This window comes from Drosophila pseudoobscura, chromosome X (genome assembly GCF_009870125.1).
Source record: "Drosophila pseudoobscura strain MV-25-SWS-2005 chromosome X, UCI_Dpse_MV25, whole genome shotgun sequence".
In the NCBI taxonomy this organism is placed as follows: domain Eukaryota; kingdom Metazoa; phylum Arthropoda; class Insecta; order Diptera; family Drosophilidae; genus Drosophila; species Drosophila pseudoobscura.
The window spans coordinates 60,780,488-60,804,728 of record NC_046683.1 but is presented as its reverse complement, the minus strand read 5'-3'; the positions used below and the strand labels follow the sequence as shown (position 1 = coordinate 60,804,728).

At 52.0% G+C, this 24,241-nt stretch overlaps 5 protein-coding genes across 6 annotated transcripts in view; 2 read left to right on the top strand and 3 right to left on the bottom strand.

Annotated features, from left to right (window-relative positions):
* The window catches only part of LOC4812655 (neurobeachin-like protein 1), a 32,849-nt gene that overhangs the window by 1,682 nt on the left and 6,926 nt on the right, over window positions 1-24,241 (top strand). The window contains exons 5-22 of one of the 2 annotated variants that reach the window (XM_015188618.2): window positions 43-159; window positions 302-451; window positions 528-788; window positions 851-1,176; window positions 1,240-1,447; window positions 1,511-2,134; window positions 2,200-3,459; window positions 3,520-4,126; window positions 4,187-4,419; window positions 4,482-5,109; window positions 5,168-5,355; window positions 10,380-10,687; window positions 22,480-22,623; window positions 22,682-23,069; window positions 23,142-23,310; window positions 23,379-23,503; window positions 23,564-23,871; window positions 23,930-24,210. In XM_015188618.2, coding sequence (XP_015044104.2) covers window positions 43-159; window positions 302-451; window positions 528-788; window positions 851-1,176; window positions 1,240-1,447; window positions 1,511-2,134; window positions 2,200-3,459; window positions 3,520-4,126; window positions 4,187-4,419; window positions 4,482-5,109; window positions 5,168-5,355; window positions 10,380-10,687; window positions 22,480-22,623; window positions 22,682-23,069; window positions 23,142-23,310; window positions 23,379-23,503; window positions 23,564-23,871; window positions 23,930-24,210 — 6,325 coding nt within the window. The remainder of the gene's footprint in view (window positions 1-42; window positions 160-301; window positions 452-527; window positions 789-850; window positions 1,177-1,239; window positions 1,448-1,510; window positions 2,135-2,199; window positions 3,460-3,519; window positions 4,127-4,186; window positions 4,420-4,481; window positions 5,110-5,167; window positions 5,356-10,379; window positions 10,688-22,479; window positions 22,624-22,681; window positions 23,070-23,141; window positions 23,311-23,378; window positions 23,504-23,563; window positions 23,872-23,929; window positions 24,211-24,241) is intronic. The other variant, XM_001353007.4, reaches the window with a different exon arrangement.
* LOC4812656 (extensin) lies at window positions 5,445-9,693 on the bottom strand. The gene is made up of 2 exons (XM_001353008.4): window positions 9,393-9,693; window positions 5,445-7,894 (listed from the first exon to the last, which is right to left on the bottom strand). Exons 1-2 carry the CDS (start codon window positions 9,423-9,425, stop codon window positions 5,558-5,560), a joined length of 2,370 nt encoding a protein of 789 aa, XP_001353044.4. The 5' UTR covers window positions 9,426-9,693; the 3' UTR covers window positions 5,445-5,557.
* On the bottom strand, window positions 12,918-14,298 carry Cpr64Aa (Cuticular protein 64Aa). Its single transcript, XM_002135588.3, has 2 exons — window positions 13,961-14,298; window positions 12,918-13,895 (listed from the first exon to the last, which is right to left on the bottom strand). The coding sequence occupies exons 1-2, from the start codon at window positions 14,201-14,203 to the stop codon at window positions 13,491-13,493; spliced, it is 648 nt and encodes a 215-aa protein (XP_002135624.1). The 5' UTR covers window positions 14,204-14,298; the 3' UTR covers window positions 12,918-13,490.
* Window positions 16,357-18,486, bottom strand: LOC6900303 (uncharacterized). The gene is made up of 4 exons (XM_002135589.3): window positions 18,205-18,486; window positions 17,580-18,140; window positions 16,839-17,048; window positions 16,357-16,782 (listed from the first exon to the last, which is right to left on the bottom strand). Exons 1-4 carry the CDS (start codon window positions 18,214-18,216, stop codon window positions 16,453-16,455), a joined length of 1,113 nt encoding a protein of 370 aa, XP_002135625.2. The 5' UTR covers window positions 18,217-18,486; the 3' UTR covers window positions 16,357-16,452.
* Cpr64Ad (Cuticular protein 64Ad) lies at window positions 20,562-22,362 on the top strand. Its single transcript, XM_002135590.3, has 2 exons — window positions 20,562-21,460; window positions 21,521-22,362. Exons 1-2 carry the CDS (start codon window positions 21,446-21,448, stop codon window positions 22,232-22,234), a joined length of 729 nt encoding a protein of 242 aa, XP_002135626.2. The 5' UTR covers window positions 20,562-21,445; the 3' UTR covers window positions 22,235-22,362.

Below are 24,241 nucleotides of genomic sequence, written 5' to 3'. Positions count from 1 at the left end.
CAATCAATCAATCAATTGTAAGCGTTTAAAACAAATTTACAGAAATCTCTAAGCTCGACTTCGACTATGACAAATAGAACAAATACTAACGCTCTAACAACACCTTCTTCACTTACCCCCTGCTCGGGTGATGGGCTGCTTGTAAACTGTGATAACTTGGTGAGTGGGTTGTTCAACCATCTCTTGTCCTGTTGCCATGTCCTGTGTCATGTCATGTAGTCATGTGTTCTTGTGCTTGTTCACTGTGCACTGTCCTGTACTGTTGGATTAATGAATCCCCAATGTTGCATTGCTTTGCTAGCGGAATGGCATGAAAGCCATTTGTCCGGCCACAGTCTCCATCACCATGGGCATCCTTCGGCAGTGGGAGAGCGGCAACAGCCTGCGCCGTGTGGCCCTCAATTGCTATGCTTTAATGGTAATTGTTTTGCAAAAATCTAGTCCGGAAGAAGTGAGTACATTTACTTTGCTGGTATCACTACTCCTTCACAATTGATCATGTCTCCGTTTTCCTTCCTCCAAAACAGCGCCAAATAGATCTAGTTACGTTAGTTCAACTCTATTGTGATGCTCTGCAAGAGCTGCTAGCCACCAAGCACTTTGACAGCGGCGATATTAACTTTGATATAGCCAGCGAAGAGGATCAGGATGTGGTCATCGACATGGCCGCCCTCTCCGATACAGTGGCAGCCGTAAAACTGTTTTTAACCGGCGGCGAGGACATCAGTGAGTCAATTGGCGAGACAAATCTACTGGAACTGCTCACCAATCTTCCCAAGATCATTATGGTACGGCATTCATCCATATCCTAATCCTTTTGATCCATTCTAATGGCAGTCTTTTATTTTAGCCCTGGAATATTGCCCACTCGAGTTCATTGTGCAGCACCATGGAGGCTCTGGCCACGTTGACACGCCACTCCCTGCCATCCGCCAACCAGCTACGGCAGGGGGAGCGCATCGAGAAGCTCTTTGCCAGCTTGCGGGAGTTCAGTATTGGCCCCTCTGTGGCTCTGCTGGAGACCTGCTTCATGCTGGGCTACGACGAGAGCAAGCACCTGCTGCTGATGCCAGAGGTGATGCTGCAGCTGCTCCACTGGCTGCCCACGCTCCAAGAGCGGGAGCAGTTGCATGTCACCAATATGGTGCTCAAAGGCTGCACCGACAACTACGGAACGTGAGTGGATCTTAGGATCACTGGCAGATACATTTTTCTATATCTCCATTTATGTTTTGGCAGTAAGTCTGTGGCCTGTGACAGTCGCGTCATCAAGGCTGTGTGTGGCTGTCTGCTGCAATCGGATTCCCTGGCCGAGAACTGCGTACAGAATCTGATCAAACTGATTGAGGAGCTGAGCAAGATCAGCATTGTGCCCGGGGAACTGAAGTGCATCTTTACACTTCTGCGCCAGGGGACAAAATTCCCACAAAGTAGACAGCTCCAGCAGGTGAGTGGAATCACAGCCGCACCCTAGCTATCCTCATCTGAATGATCCTTCCCTTTGTTGCAGACACTCGTTGTGATTGCGCTGCAGAGTCTGCGAAGCAGCAACTCCTGCGCCCAGTACTTTGCCATTGAGCAGCCATCGGATGGGATTGTGGTGCCGGACATCAGGAACTGGACCATCTCCGGCTCCTATGGCTTCATCTTCCACATTCTGGTGCGCTTCAGTCAAGCCAAAGATCAGTCGGCGGGCGGAAGTAGCCGCCGCATGCTGCTCACGCTGCAGACGGGCAGCGCCAGTGGCTTTGAGGTGTTTGTCCAACCAAACGGAAATGTTGTGGTGGCTGCTCTGACCAGGCGCGAGTACCTCACCTCGTCTACGGCCACCAAGACACTGATGGATGGACAGTGGCATTATTTAACCGTGGCCATAACGCCACCCAAGCGACCCTTCTCATACAGCCAGATAAACATCTATGTGGACTTTGTCCAGAAGCTGAGTGCCACGCTTAAAGTGCAGGCCGTCAACGAGCCCTTTACTGTGTGCTCCATTGGGGCTGTGGTGGCACCGCCTCAGCCTGGGGATGTGGCCAAAGCAGGGATCATGGCCAGGTCTTCCTCGCAGGAGAGCGGTTCCAGCGGATACAAGAGCATGCTGCCCAGCCTCCTCGAGCGTACACTCTCGGCGAATGTAAGCGAAGCAAAGCTGTGCGAGCTGTTTCCATCAGTCTCTAATCGTTTATTGTTTTCTTGAAGGTTTCCAATTACTTTACGCTGCCCACGATGCGCACCCAAACGGCCTTCGATCCGAATGTGAAAAACTTTCCCATTGGAATGCAGGACACGGTGTTCGGGGAGCCGACCTGCCTGCAGGGGCATCTCGGTGGAGTGCTGCTAGCCGATCCCACCACCAGTCTGCGGACCATATTCGATGCGGGCATGAATTTCAGCTCGATTTTCTCGCAGGACAATGATCTGCTGGAGTTGAACTCACGCTTTGTGTTCTGCTATGCCCCCGCAGCCGTGTGGCATGGAACCTGCCAGGATCTGATTCCGGGAGGCAAGTATCCGGGCAGGATTAGCGCACAGCACTGCAAGATCGTGAAGATCCAGGAGACGATCAACAGCATCGGCGGAATCAGTGCCATACTGCCCATTCTGCACCGGCTGGTGAGCATGGATCCATCGGCGGACATCTCGATAGCCAACAGCGAGGAGGAGTCGCTGTCATCGCCCACACCCACGGCCGAGGAACTGGGAACGGACTGGGAGATGCTCTCGTCGAACTCATACACGGAATGGAAGATGATCCAGCATCCGCTGGCCAGCTTCCTCTGCCTGCTGCGCTACCTCACGCACGAGCACGAGACGAACCAGGAGCAGCTGCTGGCCAGCGAGTGCTTGGCCATCATTGGCACCATGCTGCAGCGGTGTCCCCCCGCTCTGTTCGATGTCAACGCCCTGATGGCCACCCATCTGCTAATGGAGTCGCTGCAGGGCCACAAATCGGGCACCGATGCCGGTGGCCACCTCCTGGACACCCTCTACGCGCACATTGTCTTCGACTTTGGCATCTGGTCGCGTCTGCAGTTCCAGATAACCCTCGGCCATGCCCAGTACCTCAGTGCCATGATCAAGAACGATCGCAAGTTCTATCGCCGGCACTATGGCGTCCAGTTCGTGCTGGACGTGGTCCGGCAGTACTACTCGACGCCGGACAACATCAGCAACGACGATGCGAAGACCATACGTGCTACACTCTTCGGAATCGTGCGGTTCTATCTGCAGAAGGAGGTGAACATCAAGGAGGTGAATGCCATGGTCACATTCCTGGCCTCGGTGCGGCAGGATGTGGTTCTAGTCGAGTTCCTCGATATGATTACCCTGTATGTGCGCGGCAAGAACTGTCGCGATCAGATGGTGCTCCTCCTACACGAGCCCCAGACGGCAAATCTCATTTACAACTTTTTCGTGGACAAGAGCTACACCAATGAGATCCAGGAGGCGGCCATTAGGGTAGGCAATTGCTTATTTCCCTTGAACGAATCCCCTTCTAATCCCCTTTCCTTATTCCAGTTTATAAGCGGTCTCTTGGCCACATCCCGGGTTCATCAGAAGTACAAACAGGTGCTCCGTTTGTACGATCAAAGCACCGAGCAGAGCATGTTCCCCGGCTTCTTCTCCTTCATCACGCCCATGTCGTTGAGCTCCACGATACTCTTCCATTTGGCAGATGAAATGCTGGGCCTCCAGCCGGACTATGCCGGCCTCATCTTTCTCGTGTATCACGTGAGCAGCTGTGACCTGCCCGTGAAGCTGGAGATAGCCAAGCGACTGCTGCAGACCACCTTCGTCAAGCCGAACGCCACGGCGGCAATGGCCAGGCAGACGGGCTGGCAGGAGTCGATTGCCCGCCTGCTCATACGCAAGCCCCTCACTAGCTCGGCGCCCGATGAGGAGAAACGTCGCAGCTTTGGCATCAACATGGACGTACTGCTCGAGGACAACTCTAGCTTTCTGGCCCAGGCCGATCTCATTACGTTCTCCGAGCAGGAGATCGGACTGGCGCAGCTCCAGAGTCAGCAGCAGCAGCAGGAGGAGCAGAGCGACAGCGGATTGATCCTGAACGAGATCCAGGCCAGCGTCTCTGAGGCGGCCACCGTGATCGAGAGTGAAATCAAGGGTGTGTGAATCTTTAAATACGTTTTCTTGAACGACTCAGGAATGATTCTTTACCTTTCAGAGCTTGCCGAGTCTGTGTCCGGGGCTGTGGTGGATAATGTCAATAGCGTTTTCTCCGTCATACGACAGACCACCCATGACCTGCAAGACACCTTCGAATCACTGACTCAAGGCAGCTCTACGGACGCCATGGATGGCTCGCAGACCCCCTCCATTCAGCGGGAAGAGTCTCTGAGCTCCGACAGCTCCACGCCCTCGCCGCATGGTCCGCCAAAAAAGAGTGACTCCCTGGAGGTAGGTCTGACCATTTTCCCACACACAAAAACAAACTCTGACGACGTAACGATCTTCGCCAGAGCACTTCGGCCTTTGACTTTGTGGCCGATGGGGATGTGGACACGGAGGAGCAGCTGGTCTATCTCGTCTCCAACACGCTCTTCAACATCTTCTGGCGTGGCATAGCCAACGATCATCCGCAGTGCTGGCAGGAGCGCGGCCAGGTCCTGGGATGCATCAATCTGCTGGCCCTGAACAACGAGTTGATTACCTCGCATCTATCGCTGCGCCTGCGCATCCTCGAGATGGCGGTGCAAGCCTCGCTCTTTGACCTCTCGGAGCACGGCAGCCAGACGCTGATAAACCAGGAGAATGCCTCGCATATCCTCCGCATGGTCTACGAGCTGGTGGTGCTGGGCTCCAACGAGGATGAGTCCAAGAAGTGCTCCACCAAGCTGCTGGACGGCGTGCTGGCCCTACTGGATGCGCTGATGATCTTCCAGCAGGGATCCTCGGACGACTGGTCTGACATGATTCGTTTGTGTCTGGGGCTCTTGCTGAAATGCTCGCATCATCCCAATCCGGGGATTGTAGCCATGGCCACCGCCAAACTGCATGCAATCCTACAAAGTCGTTCCACAGAGGATCCCGCCGAGCTGTCGTATCTCCTGTATAGCATCAATAGGGCCCTGGATAATGCCATTGAAGGTGGGTTTAAATCGGGACTTTGCAGTTTAATAATACATCTATAAAACCCTTCTTTTAGTTGGAAATCCCGAGGAGTATTCATTCCTTATGCCTGTAATGAAAGCCTTGCTGGAGAAGTGTCGCTTGGCCTTCAATCTGGACTCCACGCTGCCAGATCTGCCGTCGACCTCGTCGGGACCCGTCTTCTTCAATGACTTTCAAATGTACAGCACCAGCAAAAAGTGGCGAAATTTCATTGAACGAATGGTGAGTGAAAGCCAATCCATGCAGAGACTGTTTCTGTTTCTGATAAGAAACAATGTCCCATTCCATCAAACCATAAAACAAAGTATCCCTAATGATACATATTTTATTTCCTTAATTTAGTCTTTATAACTAGAATCTAAGTACAAGTTAAGCAAGTCTCAAACGTATGCCTCCTACGGGTGCAGATTCCGCTTAGTATAGTTTAGTATAGTTTGTGGTTTTTTGGCAAGTTCTGGCGGAGCACATGGATGTTCCGGTTCCTTTCCATCTCCCTGTCGCTGTGCGGGCTCTTGAAGAGCGTCGTGTCAAAGACGCCTTTGGTTGTTCGCTTGTTGGATGCAGCCGGCTGCAGGGCCGCATACGAGGCGGGCCTGGTTGGTCGTGTGCCACGACCGCCGTAAGTGGAGAACTGTTGTTGGATGGGCGGTGCAATGGTGCCATCGTAGTAGCTCTTCGAACGCGACTTCTCAATGCTAACGCTGGTGGAGATCGGCTCGGGACTCTGACTGGACGCGACAGTCTGCGCGGAGCGATAGCGTGAGGAGCCGCGATTCCTGCCGCGTGTGTGCGTGGTGGTGCGAGTCGAGGGCGTGCTGGTCACTATCGTGGGAATGAAGGCCGTGCTGGAAGTGGTACGCAAGCGCACCATCGGACTCCACGGAGACGGCGTGGTCGTTGTGGATGTCGTGGGCGTCACAAAGTTGACAAACGTCTGCTTCCGCTCCACATAGTGGGATCCGTGGGCATCTGCATCCGCTTGCGCTCCCCCTCTCAAATGGCTATCCGCATCGTAGGCCTGCTGCAGCTCGGGCACATCCAGGGTGTGCTTGTTGGGCACTCGCTTGCGCTTCCGTCGCTTGATCGAGCTCTTGGTGGAGCCCGCCGCATGAGTGTCATCCTCTGCAATGTCGTTGGGCACGGGTACGGGCGAGTGGTCTGAGAGTATGGGCGGATAGGACTCCTGCTGCTCCTCCTTGGTGGAGGCCTCGAAGGGTATGGGATCGTAGATGGGAACCTCGTAGCTGGACTTTGGGAAATCAAAGCTGGGAAACTTGTGGTGCGGATTCAGTGGCAGCTCCTGCGAGGGCGGCGAGTAGTCCTCCTGCGGATAGCTCTGGCTGGGATGGTTGGGTTGTGGTTCAGGCTGGGCGTAGTTGTTCGAGGGGTAATCGAAGGAAGGAGGATGCTGTGGCGGCTGTGCATAATCGGAGGAGGGAGGATGCTGTGGCGGCTGTGCATAATCGGAGGAGGGAGGATGCTGTGGCGGCTGGGCATAATCGGAGGAGGGAGGATGTTGTGGCGGCTGGGCATAATCGGAGGAGGGAGGATGCTGTGGCGGCTGGCTGTAGCTGTTGGAAGGATGTTGCGCATAGTTGGGGGAAGGATGCTGTGGAGGCTCTACATAGCCGGAGGAGGGATGCTCTAAATAGCCAGATGGGGGATGCTCTGCATAGTCGGAGGAAGGATGCTCTGGAGGATCTACATAGCCGGAGGAGGGATGATCGGGGGGCTGCGCGTAATTCGTGGGAGGATGCTGCGGCACAGGAGGCTCGGCAAAGCTTCCCTCGTTCGATTGGTGGGACGGAATGTAGCTCTCGTGCTGGTTGGACTGGTAGGAGGTGCTGATCTCGAAGGCCGGCGGCGAGTAGGCAATCTCAAAGTTGGAACTGTGGACAGGCGGATGCTGTGGCTGCGGCTGTGGCTTCTGTTTCGGCTTCGGTTTCGGTGGCTCGGCAAAGTGCTGGTGGTAGCCAACGTTGGGGATCTTCTGCTCGTAGATGGAGTAGGAGTCGGGAGCGGGAGCGGGCGCGGGAGCGTGTGCGGGGGGATGCTTGGCATGCGTGAAGCTGGGTGGCAGGTGGACTGGCACCGGTACCGGAGCTGTGGGTACGCCATAGCGGGTGGAGGGCGGCGCGGGAGGTGGTGGCTCGTAGTGGGAGGCGAAGGAATGATCGACTGGCTGGTAGCTCTGGTGCAGTGGTGGAACCCCGTACTTCTGGTGGGGCACGTGATCGTAGGCGGACCCAGAGGAGATGTGCGGTGAATCCAGACTGAAATCGAGGCTGGGAAACTTGTGGGCCCCATATAGATCTGGCTCTGGCTCCGGCTCCGGATCGTGGCTGTAAAAGTCCAGGTCCATGGACTGGGCCTCGTAGCTGGAGGTGGGTATCTTGAAGTCGCCGCCATCGAACTTCAGGTGCTGGAAATCATCGATGGAGAAGCTCGGCTCCTCTATGTGCGACGACGGGAACGATGGCTTGTGGCGGTATCCGTGTCGGTAGTGCCCGGAAGGCGGCGGCACTGGTGGCCCGTACTTCAGCTTCGAAGGTGGGGGGCCCTTGGTGCGGCGTCGCAGCTTGGATCGCTTGCTCGGGCCCTTGATCACGCTGTAGGGCGGCTGGCGTCTATATCGGATCAGTTTCTCTGCCGTAGGCACTGGCTCCGACCCGGTCTTTGTCTTTGTCTCCGTCTCCGTCTGGTGGTTACTCACATGTGTGGCATTGGCTTCGCTTAGGGCGAAGGGCAGCCACAGAGCCAGCTATAATGAAAGGGAGGAAGAGAGCAGAGTGCAGAGGGTAAATGGTTAATCTTCCGCAAAAATGTCATCAGTCGAACGAGCATCAAACTTTCTCCCCCTTAAATGTTGTCATCTCTCTGTTGAATGTGTCCAACCTTTGACTTTCCACCATCCCAAACCCTCTACCTCCACGTCTACCCTGCACCCTCTTTTCGGGGCCCACTCCACTCTATATGTGATGGCTGTGGCTTCCGCCTCACTGCCTTCCTACGTAATATAGCCATTGCCATAAACATCACCTTCGCGCGTTGCAGTTGCAGTTGCAGTAGCAGTGGCAATCGAGTCACGAGTCTCTCTGCCCAGCCAGCTCCTCGTAATTGGTTGCATCGATCGATGTCGCTGTTGCCGGCTAGCTAGCTGGCTGGCTGGCTGACTGACTGGCTGGCTGCCCCGTTGCCTGGCATGCATTGATGATCTCACGCAATCCAACCAGGAGGAGCCATGCAAAGAAACACAGGGGAGGGGGATCAGGCAGCATTCAGCAGGGAGCTGGAAGGAGCTTTAAGCATTGAAGCATTGAACCTGAACGGTGGCCCTGGTTCAGCTTTAGCTTCAGCCTCAGCCTCAGGTGTGCGGGAATCCACTTGGGCGCTGTTTGTTTTGCTTTTTACTGTGGACTGCGGACTGCCGACTGTCGACAGTGGAGTGCCTGAAACTGGAGTCTAGGAAACCTGCGGGACATGTCTTGGCGTCGCTTGACAAAGGCTCAATGCACCTTGGAGTGGAGTGTGCAACATTGGAATACAACTTTTTAAATATCATAGGGGGCCTAGCACTGGGAGCCCGCGATCTCTTCCTTTAAGACTTATATCATTTAAAAGTAGTTCCATGTTTTAGAAAGTGATATGCTTAGGTGCTATTTCTCTGATCAGTATTGATCATTGAATCTGTTCTCTTTACTCGAATGTACATATATAAAGAAAACTGTCACTTAGGCTGAGTGTATCTACAGGTATGTGTTCAGGAACAATGTGTGTGTTCTCTTTTGAGAACTTTTTTCTGTAGATGCCGACTGAACATTATAAAATGTTTCAAGGGCCTATAACCAGGCTATTTTTTTCCTCGTCCTAAGGACGTTTAAAATTTTTCAATTTGTTGCCGCTTTGTAAAAGATACTTTACTCAACATTTGTAGGTTAACAGCTCATCTTTGGGCACTGTGATCAATTCTACTACTAAAGTGCCCTCAGTATGTTGGGTTCTAGGACAACCCACATGGTTTAGTAGAATATTTTCAGGAAATCGTTTCTAAGGATTCTCTTTTTCACTGTACTTTCGTATAAAGTCTCCACAGAAGATCTCAAAGGACATTCCCACTGCTTATTCTAGACTCCTCTCAATCTTTTTTCCCTTTAAACTGTAAACTGTAAACTGTTGGAAATGTCGCTGGTCTGTCCGTCTCCCCCGACAACATTTAGGTGCTCGTATCTGATAAATACACTTCTTATTTAATCGCTTACAAAACAGGCAGTAAGCCACAACAAACTGCACATTTTGAGCTGTAGACGAAGCGACAACTAAACTTTAGACACATAAAAAATTACAAAAAAAACAACAAATTTCAAAATCGACGCGAACATCAACAACGAAACTTTCATTGGGCTTTGAATCCGAGTTTTAGTTTGTAGTTGGAGCTGGAGCTGGAGTTTGGATTTGATTGGATTGGATTGGAGCTTTTCCTCGCGGTAGCGTCACGATAGTCGGACTTTCTTTCGGCAACTGAGCTGAGAGCCAAGAAAGTGGTCTGGTTTTGTGGCTCGAAGAGGCGCAGCTGGAACCAGTCGAATGACAAAGCGGCGGAGCGGCGGCGGCGGCGGCGGCGGCAGAGACTACGACTACCGACTACCGACTATGATGCACCCACCTGGGGCAGAGATTTTACCAGAAACATTTGATTCCGCCGTTGCCTGCCGCTGTTTCGGCGGTTTCGGCTGTTGCTGCCCAGCGCCCTGGAACGATCGCTGGCAGCGGGTGTGCGGATTATGCAAAAGAATCTCCTCCTATGGCTCTCCCTTCTTCACACGAATGCGGATGCCCGTAGATACCCCATAGATTAATCCCCCCCCCCCCCCCCCCCCCCACCTCCCATTTAGTGTGTGCTCGAAAGATCGAAGATCGAGTTAAACTTGTTTCCCCAAACCGAAATCGAGCTCTTCCTGTGGCCACTCCATGCTTCATGCTCCATGCTCAATGCTCCATGCTCCAAGCTCCATGTCCATGCAGATTGAACTTGAACCTGAACGGACGTGACTTTGACTTTGGACTAGGATGCAGATGGAGATGCAGATGGAGATGGAGACTGGTCTGGAACACGCACGAAGACCGAACACCGAGCACCGAATCGAATGAAAGCGAAAACAAATCCGATCCAATCGAAGCACAGCTCAAGCCGTCAATCTCTATCGTTGACCATTCATGGTGCATTCATTCATTTCTAACACTTTCAGGTAAAACCGCTTTACGACCGCTACCAGCGCGACATCGAGCTGCATCTGTGGGAGCCCATCAATCGCTTCTGGGCGGAGTGCTACGAGGCCTGCAAGGCCGCATCCAAGCAGCGGGCCACCTACCAGACGGACAATCGACGGCTCTTCCAGCAGAAGATCTACATGCCGTGGAAGGTGCGGCAGGTGGAGGAGATGCAGCGCCTTCAGGCGGCGGCCCTGCACCACAAGACGCTCGACAGCCACATACGGAAGCGATGGAAGAGGGCCAAGCGCTTCTTGTACGGCCCACGAGGCCCCTGGTATACCGGGTGAGTCTCTAACCAACAAAAGCAAAAGCCTAAGTAAAAGCAATCTAGCCATCCATCTGTCTGTACCCGCACTCCCCATATAATCCATTTTAATGCCATCATTATGAAATGACGCGAAATCCAGCATTTTAATTGCTCCTAGCGACAATTGTAATCGAGCGTGCCAACGTCTATGGTTACATACTCGTCTAAGTACTATTATACACGAGTAAACGATTATATATATACACACTCGTACATATGTATATATATACATATGTATATATATTTAGGTACTCTAACACACAGTGGCATTCGCGCTTTTGTGTTAATTTCACTTTGAAATGCAAACAAATCCGTCTCAATCATCAGCGGCTGAGGCAGAGGCAGCGGCAGAGACAGACCCAGGCTAGACCCCAGTCCCGTACCCAATGATCATCAACACTCTCGGTTGGTGGCAGCCCGCACCGCAATACGTTTAGTAGGTTGCTGCCGGAACAATGGGTGAAATCCATCAAAACAATGCCACAAATCCACGCTAATACTGTTATGGACTGTTATATTTGGAAACTTGAGCTGAAAATCTGATTAAATATTAAATTAAATGCTTGAGAGTCGTCAGGGATTATAATCTCCAGATGAACACTAGAAATTGAAGATAATGCACCCGAAGAAAAAAGCCGTGAAATCAAAATAAAGTGTTTCCCTTACATTTTGATATTAACATGAAAATCTATTAATGATTCATTTATATTTTATATTTAGATTAAATGTGGGTAGTGTTTAAAAGACTTTTTAGATATTGTATAATCTATAAAATCTTGTATTGAGATTAAGTCTGTAATATATAGGAATATTGTAAGTGTAAGTTCAGAACTGGAGTTGTTTGATCTTTGAGTAAAAGTTGTCTCACTTCTCCATAGTTATGTGTGTTTTGTGCCCATTGTGGCATCTTTTCACCGCTGCACCTCGCACCTGCCTATTGTCTTACACTTTCGCCCATGCCTCCGCCTCCAGCGCCCATGCCGTGCTGCGATTAACATTTCAATTTAATTTTATTAAATCATCAACGGTGTTTAATGTCGAATGCAACAAAGGCCCCGTCGCATTATGCAACTGCAAATGTAACGAAAATTCATTATGCGATCCATAAATTTTGAACCAAAACAAATATGCACATCGGTCTGTGATTGGGTGCGGCGCACCATACCACCATACCACCAGGCCCCAAACCACCATGCCCCATGCAGATGAGATCCGATATCTGATATCCAACATCTAGTGTTTAATTGGAGGTCAGCTCTCCGATAGATCCGAGATCGGGCTTATCCCCGTCCATTCAATTAGAGAACGCTACGCAGGCGAGGCAAATGGCAATCAAAATTCAAGTTTGTCCATTGTGGCCGGCTGCCAATTACTCGATCGGATCGATTGCCAATCGCAGAGTTCTCTGAGCCCATAAATCTCACTTTAGACCACTTTGCATTGACGAATGAATTACGCAGTTTGGCCGGTCGGGGATTTCTGTATTCTTTCTGAGTGCGGTGCATTTGTGACTCGCTGGGTAGGTGCGTGGCTCGGACCTTGAGCGATTCACTTACGATTCACTTGAGTAGCAGCAGCAGCAGCACCACCAGAGATAGACCTGCTTCTAAGGTCGCCACGCTCACGGGCAATAGCAAAAAGCAGCTGCAGTCGCTTTATTCAATCAATCTAAATCAGCTTGGACTTGGACTCGGACTCCAGCCTCAAGTCTTATTGCCACTATCTTTGCTCTGATTACACGGATTAGTGCTTATTGGTCCCATTACCAAAGCTATAATTTCAGTAGATGCCTCTAATTTTCGTCAAAGTACTTAACCATTTCTGATCCCGACTAATAAGAGGTTTAGCTTCAAGATTAGAGCGCTTAGATTAGAGCTGTACAGCGTAACGGTGGACAGGCTGTTCGAATTGGGGAACAGTCCACCAACAACAATAAAAGGCTTTATCACCAAATCAAAGTCGAGCTTTAATGACCTGAATCATGCACACGACATGTACGACATGTTTGTGATTTTTTTTCAAGCATTCACTTCAATTTACCCGGTCATGTGGTAGAGATGTTAGCAGTTGTCTTTGGAGATGATAGATTCTTAGAAGACGATGAGACGATTATCTTTGTGAATTCTCTGAGGTTAAAGGAGAAGTCACTGTGCTATGCTTAACCCTTTATCCAAAGTCAAATGTCTTTCTTCGATCTCAATTCAAAATCCTAAGAAAGTAATCCAACAACTTTGTGGCTTTCCATTTGCATAGTTTCGGCTCATTTTATTGCAATCTAATTTAGTTTCTCGCTCGGCATGCTCTACAACACTCGTGGTAGACTCTGTACAACAGGCTTCTCCGATTAAATGAGAATAAGAATAATTATTGAATGTTTTGGGGGTTTATAGAGTGTTTTTATCGCGGTCAAACAGCCTTAAGATTAAGAAGACAAGAAACATAAATGAAAGATCTCGAGAATGTGTGAGTGTAGATGAGGGGACGCCGAAACCGGATCCGAAGCCGAGTCCGGAGTCTGCAAATCCGGAATCTGGAAGCTGGAAACTGGAATCCGGAATCCTGATCCGTGCGCCGGTGAATTCGTATGTACATATTCCGATATATCGCTTTCATTTCAACTAATACTACTACTATCGACTACGATCGGGCCGTGACCCCCAGCCCTTGCGGGTCCATGGGTCAAGGGGTCACGTGGAGGAGAGGTTTGTCGCGATGTGTCCGTTTAGGGTTTCGGCGAGGGGTCGGCAAGTGCTGATCGTCGGCTGATCGGTTCGTTGACTTAGTGATAGCCCAAGGGCGACAGAGCGGGCAAGGCCAGCTTGGGCAGTGCCGGGCCATAGGCAGGACCCAGAGCATGGCCGTATGCGGGAGCCAGGCCATGGCCGTAGGCGGGAGCCAGAGCATGTCCATAGGCCGGGGCCAGAGCTGGACCGTAGGCGGGCAACTTGGCCACCAGAGGAGCGGCGTGCAGGAGTGGTGCCGGTGCCAGGACCTTGGCCACGGGGGCCACAGCCTTCACCACAGCTCCCTCGCGATGGACGACAGCATTGAATCCGTGGACGGGATCGGCGGTGTACTCCACAATGCGGCGGGTTCCGTCGGCCTCGATGAGGGAGTAGGCGCCCTGGACCACATCGCCGCTGCGGGACTCCTGCTGGCTCTTCACGTCCCCAGTGGATTGATCCTGGAAAGGAAAGATAGCAGTGCGGATTAGGACCAGAAACGGATCTCCCGGAGGGCTGCACTCACATGAACATCGTAGCTGAAGCTGTACTGTGGATTGGGATCGTATGGCTCCGGGGCAGCCACCTTGGCAATGCCCACCTTGGCCAGGGCGGGGTACACCGGTGCGGCCAGCTTGGGCAGCAGTGCCGGTCCGCCCAGTCCAGGATACGATGGGTACGCTGGGTAGCCGAGGCCAGGACCCGGCACCACAACGGCCATGGCAGCGGCCACCAGGGCGCTCAATACAAGGATCACTTTTTGTGCCATTCTTTTCGGAGTTTTGGAGAACTGCTGGAAGCTGAAAGCTGGATGCTGGATGCTGGAGTGCTGCTGCTTGGCTGACAAATGAATTCACTCTGTGGTTCTGTAGCCGCTCGACAATTGCTTTTTATAGGCCTACCAGAGACGAGAGACCCGGACCCAGACCCAAGCCCAAATATCCACAAGCAAATCTGCCACAAATGCAGCAGCAGCAGCAGGGGCAGCAGCAGCGGCCGCCGCCTGCAACAAATATTTATGCAAAAAGCGCAAAAACAACAACCGCGACAACTAAAAAGTGCGCACGGCGCATGCGTGCCTCAGCCTCCAGCCCCAAGCCCCCAGCCCCCGGCCCCATGCCCATGCCTCTCTGTCTATGAGAAATAGTTGGATCAATCGCATAGTCGTAAAGCCCAACAAGCGGCGACAAATATAAAATAATTCATTTTTCGCTGCCCCTGGCTGCTGGGAGGGAGGAGGGTTGAGCGGAGAGGAGAGGAGAGGAGAGGAGAGGAGAGGAGAGGAGAGGAGAGGGAGGAGTGGGAGCAGGAGACGCCGGTCGATCGGTCGGTCGGTCGATCGTTCGGTCGGTCGGTCAACAGCGTTCACGCATGTCTGGGCGGGAGGACGGTGCTGGACAGCGCCCAAAACTGGCTCTGGTGGTGCCTCCTGTTGCTGCTGCTGCTGCTCTGCGTCGTGACAAAAAAGTTCAATTCGAAAGCAATCTTTTTCGGGGCGGCGACCGTTTGGCCCGGCAACCGGGTGGCCGGACGGCATCAGGTGTGTGGCTGGCTGGCTGGCTGGCCATAAGATTGGGGCAACGCAGAGCAGCAGAGCGACGCACGCACCCAGCCAGCAGCCAGCAGTCGGCAGCCAGCAGTCGGCAGTCGATTGTTGAAAGGTGTGTTGCTGCAGTTACGGCAGCCCGCAGCCTTCGAAACTGGCACAGCCGCTGCTGCGCCGCGCCCACCAAAATCCCACCGCCGCCAGACTGCCCCAGACTCTACAATGCATGCGGCAGCAACAGCAACAACAGCAACAATGCAACAATTTTGTTTGTGTTCTGTTTTCGGGCTATACGCATACGCATACGCCGAGAAGTCTCCATGTTTTTCGCTTTTTCCATTGGGACAATTTTGCCCATTATCACTAATTTTCAACGCGTTCAACGGCGAGGCTTGTTAGGCGTCGCAGTCGCTGCCACAGTCGCTGCCACAGCCGCTGCCACAGCCGCTGCCACAGTCGACGCTAGCTGCAACATCTATGGACATGGTCGGGTTTGCGTAATCCGAAATTGCATCTCGTGCCGATTTGTATACCCTTCAAGAGGGTCAAATAGGTTTCTTCTAAGTAATTCTACGAATCGCACTAACGAATGTGCCTACCGAATGTGCCTCTAGACGATGCCTCCAGAAGAGTGGAAGAGACAGTCCCCACAATAATTCTGCACAACTACTACACAGAAAAAGGAATTTTTGGATTCTCAAACTTCTTTCATAGGAGATCCCTATTATCAGTGTTTCCTTTAGTTTATAAGGAAAATGCGCTCAAAGGATGAAAGATCTATCGAATCCATAAAGAATACAGCGTATTCGAGTGTCGGCTAGCCTCCCAAAAGTTACGTTGTGATCGAGCAGCTTTCATGCATTTTGCACTTTCAATTAAACTATTGAATAATTTGAGTGCGTGTCGAGCGGGCGAGTGAATGTATTTCGAGTGGTGGAAGAGTTCTTTTGGGTGTGTGTGGAACCGCACGGCCAGCGGATTAGCCCAAAAGATTGGTTTCTCCCCGTCTTTTGTGGGGGGATCAGCTTTCGATCGTTCAATCTTTCGATTTCTGTTACGTGGGAACTGGTTCGATTCGAGCCCTGATCTTAATTGTGGGAGAGGTTTCCTATGATCCTATGGATCTTGGTTCCATTTCACGTTTCTAGCAAAATGAGCAGCAATTTACCTTGAGCTTAGCTCATTGATAAAATTACCATAAATACTATATAGAAACTAGAACTTGACTTTAATCCGTGTGCAAATGAGCAGTGGTTTACTCGATGGATGAATACCCATGAAAACAGTTGATGTTTAAGATAGAGATAGATATTTAATAAAAAAAAATCTCTTTGGCTTACAAAGTTGATGTATGGATGTATGATATAGGACTTTGCTTTGGAGCTTTGGAACCTTGGAACTACGGACGGACAATAATTTATGTACAATCTAGGAATTCAGCTGCAGCAGTAACGGGAGGAGTGCTCACTGCTCTAGCCCAGGAGCGGGGCTGCCAGGGGAGCGGGCAACACTGGACGTGGCACTGGACCCCGCTGCACCACCGCGTTGAAGCCATTGATGGGGTCGGCGGTGTAAAAGACGGTGCGCAGGGAGCCATCGGCATCGACCACCGAATAGGATCCCTTGACCACATCGCCGTCGCGCACCTCCTGCTGGCTCTTGCTGTCCCCGGTGATGGCGTCCTGCACGTTGTAGGCGAAGGCGTACTGCGGATGGGGATCCACCTCCGTGTTGATTGGAGCTCCCACCGGGAGCAGGCCACACTCGATGGCGGCAAAAAGAGCGCAGCAGATGATTGTGATCTAGACGAGAAGTGGGATTAGCCGGGCACTCTTTTGAACTCTTTTCACGGACTCACCTTGAACAGGGCCATGGCGATGCTTGCTGCTGGATTGCTGGATTGGATCGGTGTGGTGGAGGCTTGACAACGCTGTCTGGACTGTGGCTGGGTGCCCATGGATCGGGGTTTTAAAGGGCCACCGGTTGCTCTCTTCGATGACATGCGTCGTGTGGCAACCGTTGCCAAAAACTGAACCCACCGAATGGGCCACTGACGTAAGGGCCATGTCTGGAATGGAGCGTCGTGCGGTTTCCCCACAAATAGAAACGTGCCGACTCGACTTGCACAATGTTGCTACCGCTATCGACTCCTCCAATATGAATTGTGATAATTGTGGATACTGTGGGCACTACGTGATCGGCATTCAAGATCGCCCGGACCTGCCCCAATAGATGGCCAGATGGAATGGAATACTTTGGAGTTGTTTTTTTGTACCGAAACTTTTATTCAGTAAATGCAGAAACTAATTCACTAAGTGGTTGGCCCATGGCCGTTCCCCAGATCCCCAGAAAAGGGTATCCCCTATATACATGTGTGTAGTCTGTGGTGTCGAGTGATCAGTAGAGTGATCAGGCTCGGGATCGGGAAGAGGGTCAACAGATGAGCTGGACAACAGCAGGCACGTTCATGGGTTTCAGCGGTGGCAGAGTAGGGTGGTGGAGAGTGGTGTTAATCGGTGTATTAGAACTACTTAACAACGGTCCTGGGCCAGAGGGTGGCAGAGAGTTCGTCATGCTCCTCGTGGGGCTCCTCCGCCTAGTAGTGTCCGCCCAGGCTGAGGCCGGGACCGGAGGCGTATCCAATCTTGGTGACGGCCGGCACGGCGGCTACGGCCAGGACGGGCTTGGCGATCGCCACGCCCTTCTTCTCGACGACCGCATTGAAGCCGTTGACCTTGTCGGCGGTGTAGGTGACCTTGCGGATGGTGCCGTCGGGCTCGGCCAGGGAGTAGCTGCCATGGACCACTCCGTTGACGAGCGTCTCCTCCTGCTGCTTGGAGTCGCCGGTTTTGTGATCGGTCACGCCGTACGAGAAGCTGTACTGTGGATTGGGATCGTAGGGCTCCGCCACAGCCACCTTGGCCACGGCCACGGGGGCAGCCAGCAGCTTGGGAGCTGCATACGAGATGGCTGGAGCCGCATAGGAGATGGCCGGGGCGGCCAGCAGCTTGGGAGCGGCATACGAGATGGCAGGAGCTGCATACGACACGGCCGGAGCTGCATACGATACGGCCGGAGCTGCATACGAGATGGAGGAGCCATAGGGATCGATGGGAATGGCCACTGCGACGGACAGGGCGAGGCCGAGAACGAGCAAGGTCTGTGGAGGAGAGGAATCAGTGGAGGAGCAGTGGCTTGGCATCGAGCTGATCCTGGAGGCTTACCTGGGCGAACATTGTGAAGGATGTGAATGCGGTTGTGGTGGCTGTGCCTGTGGCTGCTGCTGCTGCTGCTGGGAGCTCCTTGTGTCTGCTCTGCAAGAACTCAGATCGAGTGTGAGATGCATTTTCCGCGATCTCTTCAGTTTTATATTCGACTCGCGGTCTGGCCACTGGCCACTGGCCCCTGGCCCCCGTCTCCGTCACCGTCACCGTCTCCTGCTCCGCCACAGCAGAGACTCAAAACTGGACAATCTAATGGGCAGAGTGACAATTGCGTCTCATTTGGTGGCTGCATTTGCAGCGATCTCGATCTGGATCTCGATCTCGATCTTGCACCCCAGACTTGCACTCATCTGTGTGTGATCGGTGGCTATTTCGTGTTTCTGGTGCGGATTTCATCATGACTGCTAAAATTTTCTCAATGGAATAGCTCCCAGGCACACACAACACCACTCACTGTCCACTCCACTCCACTCCGGCGACAGACCAGACCAGATCAGGCCATAACCATAATGTCTGTTCAAGAGCGCCGCTCCAAGCAGCGGCTGGGAGCACTCAGAGCACTCTGAGTAGCTCTGAGCGATCGGAGACTCGTTTTCCGCTGCCCAATCTGGTTTCGTTTTTTTCGGTGAATTCTCACTGAATTCTCCAGCGAGCCGCCTAGGCCTGAGCCTGTGCCTGCGCCTGTGCCTGTGCCTGAGCCTAAGCCGAACTTTGTCTGATGTAATAGCTGCCTCATATTGAGGCAGTGGCAGTTGCAGTTGCAAAAACAAACAACATAAAAAAAAAGATCATTCACAGTGGTGCGGCAGGCCACTCGTTTAATTAGAAATCGAAAATGGAAAATGGAAGAACTTTGTCGATGGAGCAATTACGCACTCGCTCACGTACCCACCCGGAGCCGAAAATAAATCCAGCAAAAGGAATGCCATAATCGAGTATTCCAACAGAAAAGATACCCACTATTTCGATTAGGAATTCAGAATAATCGAAAGGCCATTCCGGACAATGAGACCTTATTTTCTATGAATGAAATAATGAATAGGGAATGCCATCGATCAGGCCTTTAATTTGATACTTTAACATTCTGGCAAAAGAAGACGGCTTTGGTCGAATCTTTAACCTATCATTTGTTAATGTAAATGTAAAGTACTCTTGTTCTCTAGGGTCTCGTCAAAGGAGAGACGGAATACCAACGATCCGATCAAGCCTCATTGCGGACTATCACTGGAAAGCAATGAAACCCTAGAGAACATTTCGAAGGATTCTCTCTTAAGTACAGACTCTCAATGGAGTAGAGAATAGATAAAGAATGATGGCTCTACTATCCGAATTTTAGTTTCGGGCTTTAAGTACAAACCTCGTGAAATTAAATAAAATCCAACCCTTTGAATTAAATTTTTAGGAAATATATTTAATCCAAATTTATTTGAAATATGATCAAATATTTTCATATTAGCATCACTTTCTTTTTGCAATTTCCACTCTCGAATCGAAACTATTGGTATCAATTTGAAAATATATGTATTTATAGCTCTCTCAATCCCTCTCTTGATCCACAAGCAACTAATATACCCTTCTACCACAAGAAAAGCCTGTAGCAGAGACACTCATTTGCACTCAAACGCACACGCGCCCACATGCCACAGAGCCCAGAGCTCAGCGCTTACGTTGCTTACGTTGCCGACGCTGCTGGCCAAGTCGAGAGCCACTTAGCCAACGTAATTGCCTCGATCGGGCCAAAAAGCCAAGCTGCAGGCATTTTGGAAGCTTTAACCGCAGCGACCTTGCCCACAATTGGCACCACAGAGGCAGCAAAGTGGCACCACAGCGGCAGCAAAGTGGCAACGTCTGGCTACTGGTGCGAGTGCGAGTACTCGTACTCGTACTATTTCATCTACTTTTAATTAATTCTCTTCTCGGGGGAAGATTGAGCAAGGAACTGCATTTATGGCGGTAGAGCATTCCATTCGCTTTGGGCCGAATTGGATGTGTTTTAGCCTCGTTTCCGGTGGCGACAATCTACGCCGACAACCGTTAGCTCGGAGAGTAAGGTGGCTCTCCTCGCGCTCTCTCTCTCTCTCTCTATCTATCTGAACACGCTCCGAAATGAATCCGGAGCCAACAAGTCGCAAGGTCGTTGGTTGCACTTAGCAAAAGAGTCACGCTTTCGGAGCCATCCGCCAGTTACAGCATGGAATCGATGGAGAATCTCTAAGCAGTGGCTGGGTATGGGACATTGGGTATCCCAGAGCCAAAAATAGGAGAAGGGAATACGTGGTGCTCGCCGTAGATTGATCTGCTTTGTAGATCTGAGTGATCTGCCACGGGATAGAGGCCACATATTTGTTGATGGTTCTGATATTCCCGCAAATATGCAGACATTTTGGGCAACACTTTGGCCCAGTTATCGCGTGTCCCAGGTGAAACCAGACCCTTGGGTGAAAAGACCTTATTATGTACAAGGTGTTTCTCATTAGCATTTCCAATTGAAGCCCCATCGAATGGACATTAAAACTTTCCAATTCGTGGGCGAGTCCGTCCAATGCCACCACCCAAATCGAATCGAATCGAATCGCATCGAAACCAATTCCGAGGACAAACGCTCCAGGAGAACCAGGAAGGACACAGCGATTTCCACCTGCCATATTGAACCCTTTTTCGAGTTCAAAGTGATTCTGGGTGTAAAAGATTGAAATTAAAGCACTGCCATTGGACGGATGGATAGATGGAGCCCACCCTGCATGACAATTAACGCAGAAACCGCAGCCAGCACAGAAGCATAATCAAGTCGCATTCACTTTCAATCCAGTCAACAGAGCCCGGTCCGAATGCCCGGTCAGAGCAAGGTAAAAATCGAAAAACAGACCCGCAAATAAAAATGAAAACTTGAAGCGGCAAATGGCAAGTGGCAGGCAGTCAACAGAAGACATAAGACGACTGGAAATTGGTCTACGTGCCGAGAATTTGGATCATAGGCAGACGCGGCCAAAAGCCAAGGAGGAAGAGACGCAAGGAGATTTCGGTTGGGCACAATGGGGGCCCCCACCCCCCCTCCATACGCAATTGGTACGTACGCACGGCTCCCAACAGCTGAGCGACGAATGCAAATTTCGCACGCGAATGGATCGCGAATGGATCTCCGCAGCGTATAAAAGTCGGCGTTTTTTTGGTCAGGGCATGTCAGTTCATTTTTGATAACCGACGGTGACAATCGCACAAAAACCCCCACCCAAGCCGCACAATGAATCCTCTGACGGTAAGTGCGCCCAGGCCCGGACTCATGGGAGCCTCACGCTGATTCTTCGTCATCTTTTAGGTCGTAGCAGTCCTCTCCTCGATGGCCCTCTCGGCTCAGGCTGGTCTGGTGGCTCCTCTGGGCGGCCCCCTGGCGGCAGCTCCTTTCGGCGCACCACTGGCCTACACCTCGCCTCTGGGCGCCTCGCCATACTTTGCCCCGGCCGCCTACTCGGCTCCTCTGGGCTACTCCGCCCCTCTGGTGGCCAGGAACTATGCTGCTGCTCCCCTAGCTGGTCCCTTCGCTGCACCATTCGCTGCACCATTCGCTGCTCCAGTTGCTGCCGCTCCTCTGGCCGCCCCAGTGGCTGCTCCAGTGCTAGCCAAGAACGTGGTCGCTGCTCCTCTTGCCGCTCCAGTTGCCGCTCCTCTGGCTGCTCCCGTGGCCGCTCCCATTGCCACCGAGATTGTGGACGCCCATCCACAGTACAGGTTCGCCTACGATGTCCAGGATAATCTGACTGGTGACTCAAAGACCCAGGAGGAGACCCGTGATGGCGATGTCGTGCGTGGCTCCTACTCCCTGATCGAGCCCGACGGTTCCCGTCGCATCGTCACCTACTACGCCGACGACATCAACGGATTCAACGCCGTGGTGCAGAAGGATGTGCCCGTTGCCGTGGCCCCCGTGGCACCAGTTCTGGCCAAGACCATTGCCGCTCCCGTTGCCCCCGTGGTGGCTGCTGCCCCAGCTCCGGTGTTCGCCAAGACCCTGGCCGCACCCATCGTTGTCTGAGGACCGCCTGCAATTCGACAAAGGACTTTCATCTGTACATATTCGATTAATCATTGTCGTGCTCTAAAATGACTTTCATCGCAACCCAACAATAAAAGAAACTCCAAAAAACTTTTGTGATTCCAAAATACTGCTGTCTTGTGTCCTAGTCTTTGATAGGATCCACCGTCTCATCTCGCACTCCTCTGATAAACTGATGAAACTTCTCTGACTGGGGTCCTAAAATTCATTCATTTTTCTTTTAGGGACGTGGGCGAGGAGTTCTGGAAGCTGTCGCCCCACGAGAATGTTGCACGCATGCGCCTGAAGCTGGAGCCCCAGCTGTACCCCAACAAGCATGAGAATGCGGCCAACCTCAGGGACAATGCCACCAGTGCCTACGACGCCAAGTAAGCCCATTTGTCCGGTCCAGCCAAGAACTGCATTTGACTGATCGTTTCCACACAGGGAAATATCGGAGTTCGATTCAACCATCAAGAATGCGGTGGTGCGCGACTTCCTGGCCGACGACGAGAGCTCCCAGCTGGAGGAGGAGCTGCGGCAGCTCATCGACTCGCAGTCGCAGCAGGATGTGGCCCTGGAGAAGCTGGTCATGTCGCAGGACTGTGAGCTTATCACCCTGATGACCAAGGTCAAGGGGCGCATCGAGGTCAACCAGAGCGTGTTCACCTTCGTGGACCTGAGCCCGCCCACTGAGGATGGGTCCAAGCACGACTTCAGGTTCTCCACCAACAAAATACGCGAGGTCCATCTGCGGAAGTACAATCTGCGTCGGAGTGCGCTGGAGATCTTCCTGGTGGACCAGACCAGCTACTTCCTCAACTTCACAACGAAGGTGGGTCCCGCCCCATTGGCGCCCCTAGAGAGTTCTTCCTTTCCTAATCCGTGCTTCTATTTCGCAAAACAGACTCGTAACAAGGTCTTCACCAAAATCGTGGGTCTTCCGCTACCGAATATACTGTACGGCTCGGGTCGCTCGCCAGCGGAGCTGCTGAGAGCCTCGGGCCTCACCCAGCGCTGGATCAATCGGGAGATATCCAACTTTGAGTACCTGATGTACCTAAACACCATCGCTGGTAGGACTCGAACTCCATCCTTAATCAGATAGCTCTGATTAAAGTGCCACTCCTGTTCTCCTTTGCAGGCCGCTCGTACAACGACCTTAGTCAGTATCCTGTTTTCCCCTGGATCCTCGCCGACTACTCTAGTGATGTGCTGGATCTGACGGATCCGAAATCATTCCGAGACTTGTCCAAGCCCATTGGATGTGTAAGTGTTGAATGATTCATAAATGAAAACGCATTAAATCATACGCATTGTCCGTGACAGATTAACCCTAAGAACGAGGCTGAGGTGCGCAGCAAATACGATTCCTTTGAAGACCCGTCGGGTGCCATACCAAAGTTCCACTACGGAACCCACTACTCCAACTCGGCCGGAGTACTGCACTATCTACTGAGAGTGGAGCCCTTCACCTCGCTACACATCGAGCTGCAGAGCGGCCGCTTCGATGTGGCCGATCGACAATTCCACTCGATACCGCAGACCTGGAAGCTGCTGATGGACAATCCGAACGACGTCAAGGAGCTGATACCCGAGTTCTTTTACTTCCCCGAGTTCCTGAAGAACATGAACAAGTACATATCGAGTCCTTGGACTCTTCCCAATTCAGAACTAATGGACCCATTCCCACAGATTCGATTTGGGACACTTGCAAATAACCAAAGAAAAGGTGGACGATGTCATTTTGCCCGCTTGGGCGACCACCCCAGAGGAATTCATTGCCATTCACCGCCGGGCGCTGGAGTCCGAGTATGTCAGCCAGCATCTGCACCATTGGATCGACTTGATCTTTGGCTACAAACAGAAGGGACCCAAGGCAGCGGAGGCCCTGAACGTCTTCTACTATTGCTCCTACGAGGGGGCCGTGGATCTGGACAAGATTACCAACCAAGTGGAACGGGAGGCCGTAGAGGGTTAGTGTCTCTAGCTATGAACTGCCATCGA